Source organism: Chaetodon auriga, chromosome 17, assembly GCF_051107435.1.
Source record: "Chaetodon auriga isolate fChaAug3 chromosome 17, fChaAug3.hap1, whole genome shotgun sequence".
In the NCBI taxonomy this organism is placed as follows: Eukaryota; Metazoa; Chordata; class Actinopteri; order Chaetodontiformes; family Chaetodontidae; genus Chaetodon; species Chaetodon auriga.
Window position 1 is genome coordinate 15,992,082 of NC_135090.1, and position 11,275 is coordinate 16,003,356.

An 11,275-nucleotide genomic window follows, 5' to 3' on the forward strand; every position below is an offset into this window, starting at 1 on the left:
ATCAGCTGCATCAGCCTCAAAAGAGGAAACGCTTCAGCATATGAAAGACAAATAAGAGCAACATGTTGCAGGCAGCAAATGCTCTTGTCTGGTAAAAACAAATAAATAAATAAATAAATAAATAAATAGTGTTTCTAACTCATTGCATTGGTGCTTCTCCCTTGCCTGCTGACTGCAGTACACCTCTTGAAAAGCCTTTGGGTCTGATGAAACAGAGAAATGGGCCAGAGATGTGAAAAAGGTGCCCCAACACTGCCCTCTGCTGGTATCCGCCGGGAATAGCTCACAGCCAGCCTCATCACAGTGACAAAGCTCCTTTTTCAGCATTGTTTAAGCATCAACGTGCTACACGGATGAGGCACGCAGTGATTAAAATAAACACAGAGAATATTAGCGTTGGTGTTTTAGCTGCACTGGTTTAAGGGCTGAGTTGAGGAGGAATTTGAAGCTGCTGGTGAGGTTAATTCAGGCTACGGTATGAGCCTTTCCAAATGAGGGCAGCCCCCCCTCCCTCCTTAGCATCCTCCCTTGAACTGCCTCGCCGCATTAGCTACCATCGGCTAAACTGGGGCTAAACATCATCCCAAACCTGACCACCTGGCTGCCGGCTTTGTATGGTATATTAAAAGTAAGATATTTGCAATTACTGGATAATATGAGAGCTGTGTGTATGGGTAACTATCAGGGGTGTCACATATTGCCTGCTATCAGTTAATAACAAACCTTTCAGTTATTTTAGCTAGCTAGAAGCTAACCACCGTTAGCAAAAAATGTCAGAGTTCCAGCCGTCGCAACGGCTGCTGCGTACGGTGCATCTTGGCTCCTAAAGCCACTCTGTGAGATATTTTTAATTTGATTTTAAGCTCACCCTTGTGTCCAATTTGCCTTTTAGATGCCCAGTGTCACGGTGAAAGATGTCAACCAGCAGGAGTTTGTCAGGGCTCTGTCAGCTTTCCTCAAAAAGTAAGTAAAAGCTCAAAGCACTGCATGACTGGCTGGTATCCACCTGTCAATCACAGACTGATGGCGTGTCAATGAAGGTCAGGGGCTCAGAAATAAGAATTGACCTTAATCTATGAGAAAATACTTACATACTGCGTTTTTATTTATTTAAAGCTATAGTTAGTCATTTCCTCATTCATAACAAGTGACCATTAAATAAAACAATGTTTTGTTTATTGAAATAACAGGAAAGAGCTCTGCAGGAATTCACTGAAGAGCCACTATAATAAACATAGATAACACAGAAAATCTGGTGAGAGAGAGGTGTAATATATATATATATATGCACACACACACACACACACACACACACACACACACACACAGTAAGGCCGCTAAACACATTATATGGATTATGTGAATTTTTTTTTTTTTTTTTTTGCATTTTTACAATTTTGAATAAACAAACAAGTGAAAAAGTGTTTTTGAGAAAAGAAGTGGAAAAACAGCAGAGAGAAGCAACATTTCATAACAATAATGAGAATAGTGTGAAAATTGTGTTGGAATATTTGACAGTCCAATGGTTATGGTGTTTGCTTTGTATGTATTTATTCACATGATCATTTATTTCATAATTATGTAGCATGATAGTTAGCCAGACATGCTAACATTTTCAGCTTTTTAGAGCAGATAAAGACAATGTTTAATCCATTCGTCACACATTTGTTCTTGTGTTTTAGGTTTTTGAAAGACTACAGAAAAGACGCCACCCTCCAAACTCTCTCCGCACACACATCGCACCAACATGTAGAGAAATGTAAAGCTTGACAGGCCTGCCAATGCCTGGTTACAGTTACCAAGCTATGACTGGACAGTTGCTGTTTGGAGGAGGGGTGTAGGGGCGGGACAGTTACTTATTTATTCATTTAATTAGTTTAGGCACATTTTACTGCAGATAGCTCTGTACTTTTTTTAAGGGTGTCATCCTCTTCGATGTGTCACTGGGAGTGATGCTCTTATTCCTGTGGCTAAGATCATGCAGGCATGGGCCTGTTTTAGATGTATGTAACACAGGTTGAGTGCGACAGCAGCAGAAATACAAGTATAGATGCATAGTACAGGGACATTTTGAGCATCTACTTAAAGTGAAGCATGAAAAAACAAAATTCAAAGGTACGAATTACTATATGTACCAACATAAATAGTATCTATAAAATGTATTAAACCAAAATAGTCACAAACAAATTGATTAGACAAGTGGAAGACAAATGGAACTGGGTGATGTGTAAAGCATCTTGGGTCTGCAGATAGCAGTGTGAAGGGATTAAAGACGTGCCATAGCAAATGTGGGTATAAATATTGTATGTGGGCTGCGGTATATGTGAGAAATCACAGCAACAGCTTGGGAGTCAGCAGGGATGTTGAGGTGGAACTGAAACTCCTTCCTTCAGAGCCTCCTAAATGTCACAGACACCTGGGAACAGTGAGATAGGCCTGGTTGCAGACAAGACGGCAGACGTCAACCACGATGGTCATTCGCATTCAGGATATGGGCATTATATTTGTAAGAAGTGAATGCACGGTGTCCGCTGAAGTGGAGTGATATTTAGAACAGATAGCAAGCTCAACTTCTGATCATTGAAGCCAGGTTTTAAAACTGGCATTCTCTGTCGCTGCGTTCATGCCTGTGAATCAAACTATTAAATGCACCCGTCTAAAAGTGTAGGGTAGGTTAGCTGGAGTTAAGGAGGGCTGAAGCCTGAGCAGCTCTTTGTTAGCTACAGCTTATGTAGCCACCGCTAACCGTAACATGGTGGGTAATGATTTTGAGTCGTTCTTTTATCGGCGCTGTAGATTGAAACTCAGACCGTCCTTGTTTCCCTTTGCAGGTGATATTAACCAGCCCTTTGCACAATGAACAGGGTGGCGTAATAATCCATGTAAAAGTAATTACACATAGCATTCAGCCTTGTGCTAAGTAATGCTTTGTGTTTTCTGGGTGACAGAATCAGGGAAACCTGTGAGTGCTTCAGCTGATTTGAAGCTTTAAAAGCCTTGGTGATGGGAGTCAGGCTGTTTGAGAAATAATAGAAAAAAAGTCTTTTAAATTCTATGATGGATAGATTTTATTGTCTCCATTTTTTCCCCACAGAGTGCACATTATGCATGCCTCCAGATGAGGCCTTGAGTGATATCTTTACACTCCACAGAGAATGAAGAGCTATTTAGAAGTAACCAGAGAGATATTTATGCAGTTCAGCCGGGATAAGCTTTACATTGTTACATCTTATTATCTTTACAGGAGTTTCGATATAGCTAATAATTGACATGGCTTCATCCTCAGGTATAATGTCATGTGACCCACCGACTTGCAGGGTCAGAAGGCCTGCGAAGGTGTTTGATTATGATATGACTACACTATACTGACAAAAGTATGTAGACTCTCCTGTCTACATACTTTTTTTTTTGGCAAGTCCATGGTTTTGGTTTTACATGTTCAACTACCAAATATGAGTTGAAAATTCAGGTGTCCACATACTTTGATCCATGCTGGGTATGTTGAGCCTCAAACTGCTAAACAATAGTTTGACCATAATAGTGCCAATAGAAGCTTAGCAAACTGAATAATTAGACATTATAAACTCTTCAAGTTAGCCTCGACTGTGTGTGATCTTGTACTCACTGAAATATCACTAATTGGCCAAAGTTGAATATCAATGTAACTCCTAACATGCAAAGTGACAATTAATGGCTTCCACACTGACATTAATCGAGCCAGTTAGTGAGCAATAAGGTTCACGTTGGTGTGGCTCTGTCTATTTCTTGAAAATGTCCACTTCAGCTATAGAGTCCCAGCATTTAATTGACATTTGCTGCAATAAAACTCTGATGTCCATGACTTGTGATTGACAAGTTGCGACCATGGTGACCTGTCAATCATAGCTACTAAGATTACTTTAACGCTTTGTTATAAAGTTTACTAAAAATGATTGAAGGTAACGTTGTTAGCAGAGACTTTGCATGGTGTAGCCAGGAGCCAGGTGCAGTCAGGCAGAATACGGAGTCAGATCCACTCCTAACTCCTCCCAAGGTCCACCCTGTCATACAAATATGGTCACTTCTGTCTCCAAAAAAAATGGCGGTGGCCAAAATGCCAAACTCAGAACAGCAGTCCACAAACCAATGGGTGACACCACAGTGGCCACATACACTTCTTTCTTCTTACACATTACCGAATACATATGTGTTGAATGAATGAATTTTATATTGTTTGAGGAAACAGTTCAGTAAGTTGATTCATCACATTTACTGATAATTGATTTTTCAGGTCTGGCAAACTGAAAGTCCCAGAATGGGTTGACACCGTGAAGCTTGCCAGGCATAAGGAGCTGGCTCCCTGCGATGACAACTGGTTTTACACCAGAGCAGGTCGGTTACACTGGGAGTGTTTCCCATACAAATGATTGGTGCTGCTCTCTGAACCCCATTTTAGGAATCCATGTGATATATGAACATACACCCAACACTTGTGTAATATTGGTCCGTCCTATCATGAGTAGGTTTTCCAAAATTGGTACAATATACAATGAAAGCAAATGCACATAATCCCCTCTCAGCTGCTGTGTGTGTTATCGACTCAGGCATACTGACAGTAACAATAGCATAAGGGTCTACAGAGAAAAATGTCACACATTTGATAAGCTGGAATGTTTGCTTTCATGTCTTTCGAACATTTCAGATGATTAAGCAAGAGTATATTGCAACATATACTGTGTGGTTTTTCTACGCCTCACCAGCATCCACAGCTCGTCACCTGTACCTGCGAGGGGGGGTCGGCGTGGGCTCCATGATCAAGGTCTACGGAGGGCGTCAGAGGAACGGCGTGTGCCCTGCCCACTTCAGCGTGGGCTCCAGGAACGTGGCGAGGAAGGTCCTCCAGGCTCTGGAGGGCCTCAAGATGGTGGAGAAGGACCCAAATGGGTGAGAGAGAGAGAGAGAAAGTGACACTGCGTTTATGACTATGTTGTGATTTGATTAAGTGATGGATGTGGCGTTTTTTTAAACATGTGCTTACAGTGGACGGAGACTTACCCCTCAGGGCCAGAGAGATCTGGATAGGATTGCTGGTCAGGTAGGTTGTTGAACTTTGAATCCCTGCATCACATATAGCATTTATGCATGGGGCATAAGAGTTGCCCCCTCTTGTGTTCTCTGTTAGTTTTACTGTATTTACAATAATTAAAACTATGCTGTAATGTTTAAGTACCTGTATTTATTGACACACCATCTCTCAATCATTTTATGACCAGTGCACATGCTTCCCTGTTTGATATAGCTGCATGACTATCCCCTCTGCTCTCTCTGTCTTTTCCTTTGTATGTGTAGGTTGCCTCAGCAAATAAGAAACAGCGAAGTTTACAAAGCGCCATCTGAGGAATGCATGCAAAGAGTCCAGACGAGTGAAATGCAGAAATGCCTTCCTGCTTATTTACTCAAGTTTGCTTGTCTCCCATATCACTCCAGTGCCCACAGTAACTGAGTACAAAGGCCATTTCATAGAGATGCATGTGTCAGTAGCACAGTATGTATAAGTTAAATATTACACATGGATGCTTTGCCACAGTTTCAGGGTTGTTTTTTGTTTTCATAATGAATCTCAAGACAGCAGCGGCCTTGTTTCAGCAAACCACTGAATGGACTCAGAAGCACTGAGATTACAGTATTACCAAGCAAGAGCATGTTAATATTGTTTTGCCAACAACTGTGAAACTCGATGCAGAAAACAAAACGAATGCAATGGATGCTAACGTATATTTTTATTCATTTATCCAATTCTTTGTCTGTTGGGTACTGAATATTATGCCTAAACATGTTATTTATGATGTATGTGAATGATACAGTGATACACAGGCTGTTCCAAATAAACTGAGTATGTGCACTGAGTATGGCGCAGTAATGTCAAGTTGCACGTGGACGTATGGGTGACCATGTGTGTTTAGTTGTTTCTCATGACGGTACTGATCCAGCTGTTGTAGCGGCACACACGGGCATAGACACTGGGATGTCCCGGCATGGCGCAGTCATAACCCCAGGAGACGACTCCCTGCAGCTGACCATTACACACCAGAGGACCACCAGAGTCTCCCTGCAAATACAAGCAGAAGAAGAAGAATGTTACTCTGAAGGTCATAGTGAACGCACAGTACATTCTGTCATTGTGGTGAGCACTGCAACTCAAGAACAATAGGTAAAAGCCAAACCTCTCCGCAGATGTTTGTATTAAAGAGTAACTTAACACCAGGCTGAAAAGCAGTGCTTTTGCTGCACCGTCTGGCTGGTACTTTCCAGCCTCTTTCACCTTTGGGTGCGGTCAGAGGAGTGCTTTGTTGCAGGTTTAGCCACCTAACAGTGATGTCACAGAGTGAAGGTGAACGATTTGGAAACAGCTCAGATGGATGACACATTTCTATTGCATCCTGGTCTATATCATCATATCGCCTGACCCAACTCAGAGATATACCAGTATCACCCATGTGTTATGATAAAACCACTGTGTTAACAGGTATTTGCTACATAGTGAATGACTGGTGTAGGTGGTTGTGTGCTGGGGATTCAGAGCCCATTACTCATGAAAATAGAATTATCTACTATTTTATATCAATGTACTGTTTAATAATTATAGCATAACACATTCAGCATCCTTCCACTGTGGTTTTACCAGACTCTAGACCAAACAGTAGAAGAGGAAAGGCTCAGAGGGTGAACATGTGTCTCTTGCAGCAGTGTTTCATCATCCTCCTGCAGTCAATGATACAGACGCAGCAGTGGCAGTGGCGAAAATATAAGCCTCTGTTTTTAATTAAAGGGTATTAGAGTTGGTATATGTATCATTTGCATGTAAGCATACTCAATGTTCAGTGAGAAATAAGAGCTATACTGTGTACTTTTGGATGCTTGTCAACAACCCTGGATCTCAGCCTCTTTGTACTGCTGGAGGAGACGGACACTCATGTACCGCCTGACTCCCTGTGTGTTCGCTGTGGTTTAGTCCAACTCACTTGGCAGCTGCTGGCACCTCCATGCATGAATCCGGAACAAATCATGTTTGCGGTGAAGAGGTGGGGGTAGGCGTTCTTGCAGATCCTGTCATCGATGATGGGCTGCCTCAGGCACTGCAGCCTGTCAGGATAGTTGTCTGGGGAGCGGGAAGGCAAGTCTCTGTTACTGCACTATACAAATGCAACATTTACTCCAAATAACATGGAAATAATGTGGTATGCATAATGCAGTGATGAGTTGATGAATTGGTTTCTCAATGGAAAACTGAGTCCTGTTTTGTCAATGAAAATGATGTGAAGATCTGTTATAACACATGTTGGTTTGGAACCACTGGTTGAACAAAAGAAGCAATGCAACTATGTTATTTGGACAATGAAAATTCCTGGGGGCATTTTTCACTATTTTGACATCTTGTGGGCTGAACGATTCAATAGAAGAATCACAGCAATGTCAATAAATAAAACCATTGTTTCAGCTATTTGCTGGGGCTCTAAATCATGAGATCTAGAGCTGCATGTCGCACTGCACGATTGCAAAACATACCGAACACTGGCCTCAATCAAGTCAAAGTGCATTATAAAGCTGTCTTCCAAGTCTAAGAAATACTCCTGGTGATGAGTAAACAGAACTCCATACATAAAATTGCACATTTAAGCATTTGTGCTGCACCTGTACCCAACAGGTGTCCGGTGTCACACTATCCACCTCTTTTAATTTTGTATACTACAGCATTACCAGATATTTAGGTAGATAGAGCCTGATAATGTTGAGTATCCCTCTTTGGATTTCACATACACTACTTTTGCATTCTTTTCATACATTAGACAAAGTTTAACTCTGATGGTTATTAAACCCAGTCTGGTGTAATCTGGACTCATTCACATCCACACAGTAACAAGGTGATGCTGGTCGGGGCTGCTGCTATTTATAATTTCTATATTATTTGAATAACTCATCACCGTATTAGTGATCCTACATCATGATTTGAGACTTCACTCCTGACCTCGCCTCTCTCATCCCCCTCTTTCTCTCTCACTCCCAACTTACTGCCGTTGGCGGACGTGTTGCCCCACCCGGACACCAGGCAGTTCTCGTCGGCCGCGGGGCAGCGGGAGGGCAGGGCCACGGTCTGGACGTAGCTGTTGAGGGTGGCGGGGCGGCTCAGTTTGATCAGCATGATGTCGTTGTCCAGGTTGTAGCTGTTGTACTGCGGGTGTCTGATCAGCTTGGCGGCATCGATCCACTGCTCGGTGCCTTCATTCACAGCGATGTTGTGCTCACCAAGACGGACCTGGAGACGACTGATGGAGGCGTGGAAGTTAAGACCATTTAAAAGTCTGTTTTCTGAAACAGATATTTCTGTATTAACTGTATTTATTTAAAGGCAACAAAATACAATTATGCTGATGGAGCCACACAGCTTGTTATTGACCAAGCTCAGCGCTCAGTTATGTCATTCCGACGCATTAGCTAACAAGCTAGCTACATTTTTAGCTAGTTAAAGTTTGCTAACGTTAGCTTACATTAGCCACCGTAGGTGACAAGTTGTCCCAGAGCTGTAGCCTAGTGTGTGTTAAACTGACCAAGGGTGCGTTTTGTTTCTCATGTATTAAAGTTTAAACTTTTTTTTATTTGTGAATAGGAAGACAGTGTTGTTCCTTCTCATGGGCCTTCAGTAGTTTTTTTGTTTTATAGTGTGCACCTATTGAGGGATGAAGAGTTTAAGACTGTAAGCAACTGTTGTATGTGTGTTTCTGCTTGCATTAAATGAATGCAGCTGATCCTGTTACTGGTAAGGTCCAATAGCAGTGTCTACATGAATCTTGATAGTCCACTAATAATTTAAATAAAAGCCCAATGAGAATAAAAATGCCTCCTGCAATGCCTCAGTTGGGCGGAACTTGTCTGGTCCAGCTGGGAGGATTTTTCAACTGGGTTGAGATGAATGATGTACGGTTTCAATCTTTTGCTTCAATGGGGAAATGTTAGAATGAATATTAGAATTAGAATATCAGAATGATTTCAGTTGGTTTAAAGAAATATTGCTCGCAATATTAACTGCAGTGGTTATGTCCAGCATCCTGTCAGATCTGAGACCAAGAAAATATTGACATCCATCTTTCAGCTGCTCCCCACATGCCTTTGTTGGGATCCATTGGTGCTCTTCGTATTTCAACTTTTCATGTGTGTTTGGATGCAGTTTGTTAGTTGCCCTGCTAACTAGCCATTATGCTATCTGTTTGGGGCAAATGTATTGCTAAAATAACATTCTAACTAATTGTTGCTTACAAACTCTTATGCATTTTACATTTTTTTTTGAATCAATACTCATGAAATTCCATGTGCCTTTAAGTCAAATACATCAATAGTTGGATGTAATGGACGTTTTGACCCAAGTGGCCTTTCAGAATGTGACCTCCTGTACTTACGACTTGTAGCAGTGAGCAGCAGAGACCACCCACTGGCTGGAGATGAGGGATCCACCGCAGAAGTGGTATCCAGCGTTGAGAGACACCTGGTAGGGAACAGAGTGTCTGGGACACTCATACCCGCCAACAATCTTATCATCCTCAGCTGCAGCAACTGAAACAGCACATGAGGTATGAAATGACATATAGAAAACCAAGAGTACTTAATCAGTGCCATAGATTAAAAAAATAGACAAGTGCGCAAGACCCTGAAGTTATTTATCGTAACAGGAGATAAATATATCATTTTGTCAGTCTCTTACATGCTGCTCCAAGCAAAGCCAGGAATACCAGGGCCTTCATGGCGACGTTTCTCTGAATCTATGAGTCCACACTGTAACTCTTTATATACATCTGTACTGGCCTTTATGGTCCCAGATTTCTCAAGGTCAGGAAGGTAAAACACAAAACCCTGTTCTGGGAAAGAGCCATATGGCTGAAGGCAACAGCAGGACCTTGAGTGATGTCAGAACTTGGGGATAAAACTCACTGAAGGGAACTTCTGAATGAACCATAATCTTCATTTGACAGTTTTGTGATCAATAATTATGTAATTTGAACCCAGTATGGTCTAATATGCACAGATGCAACTCATGCTTTTTGAAATCAGGCAGACACCCTTTTCTATGTTTGTCAGGATGGATACTGTTTTATCGACATGTATCCAGTCTAGTTTTAGAGGGTGATGTGTAGTGGAACAGATGTCACATGTCCTACAGTGTGAATATTTGTACAGTAACTTACTGTAACTATTGATATGCCTGATAGCAGTTAACAGTTTGCAGGTGTCACTGGTCTCAACTCAGCAGGAACATTCAAGAGGTTTCTCAATAATCCATAGAAGCTCTGATAAGACTGTTCCAAAACTGTATGGTTTCCCAACCCGGGGTTCAGGACCCCTCAACGACATGCAGCCTATGATGAAGGGTCATAAGTAGGCATTACTTGGCTGTCAAAGGTCAGAAGTAAAAAAAGGGTTGGAAATGAGTGAAAAGGTCCAGAGTGTAGGATTTAGCAGCATCTAGTGGTGAGGTTGCAGATTACAACTGCCTTAGTGCCCCTCATCTCACCCCACAGTGGCTGTGAGAAATGGGAAAGGCGCTCTCTTCAGCTGAGTTTGGTTTGTCCAATCTGGGCTACTGTAGAAACATGGTGGAGCTCATTCTAAGATAGCAAAAACACATCTGTTCTTATTTTCAAGTGATTATACGCCAATGAAAACATAACCATGATTATATCACATTTCTGCCAATAGATGCCCCTAAATCCTGCACACTCGACCTTTAAGTTCAGTTGGCTGCTTGCAACCGCTTAATACAAACCAGTGGTTACTCGTGACCCATCATAGAGTTTGTCTTTGATTTGTAAGCAGTTGAAGTACTTTTCCTGTCTCAGGCAGTTTTTACTTCAGTAATTTTTGAGCCCTGAGGAAGTCGGTACAGTATTCCAGAAAAGAAAAATACAGATTAGCAAAAAAAATTAATTATTATTAATCATTTCTTATTTCACACTCTGTTAAGTATTTCATGACCCTTTAAATGAATCTCACCACCCGTCATAGGGGTCCTGATCCCCTGGTTTCATCCTTTCCTGCAGCCCAGTCCTGACACTTGTGTGTGTGTGTGTGTGTGTGTGTGTGTGTGTGTGTATATATACACAATTTCTAGAGAGAGCAGATATACATATATGGAATTCCTGCATCGTGGTGGTTTCTTTGATTGTATTGCATGGACACTTAAAAATGTTCTGTTAAGAATCACGAGTGATGTTTGAAGTGAATTCATCTAACGTTTACTCATTGATAA

The 11,275-nt window shown here is 41.7% G+C and overlaps 2 protein-coding genes across 3 annotated transcripts; one reads left to right on the forward strand and one right to left on the reverse strand.

Moving 5' to 3' along the window:
- The first annotated feature begins 308 nt into the window (after positions 1-308).
- LOC143335214 (small ribosomal subunit protein eS19) lies at positions 309-5,886 on the forward strand. Its single transcript, XM_076754479.1, has 6 exons — positions 309-628; positions 893-963; positions 4,271-4,371; positions 4,740-4,923; positions 5,020-5,074; positions 5,329-5,886. Exons 2-6 carry the CDS (start codon positions 893-895, stop codon positions 5,374-5,376), a joined length of 459 nt encoding a protein of 152 aa, XP_076610594.1. The 5' UTR covers positions 309-628; the 3' UTR covers positions 5,377-5,886.
- A 40-nt stretch (positions 5,887-5,926) lies between these two features.
- LOC143335213 (trypsin-3-like) lies at positions 5,927-9,773 on the reverse strand. 2 transcript variants are annotated; one of them, XM_076754477.1, is made up of 5 exons: positions 9,734-9,773; positions 9,432-9,585; positions 8,050-8,303; positions 7,002-7,138; positions 5,927-6,088 (listed from the first exon to the last, which is right to left on the reverse strand). In XM_076754477.1, exons 1-5 carry the CDS (start codon positions 9,771-9,773, stop codon positions 5,939-5,941), a joined length of 735 nt encoding a protein of 244 aa, XP_076610592.1. In that variant the 3' UTR covers positions 5,927-5,938. The 2 variants fall into 2 exon arrangements, with proteins under 2 accessions (XP_076610592.1, XP_076610593.1); XM_076754478.1 differs by having other exon boundaries at positions 7,002-7,122; positions 8,046-8,303.
- Between the last annotated feature and the right edge of the window lie 1,502 nt (positions 9,774-11,275).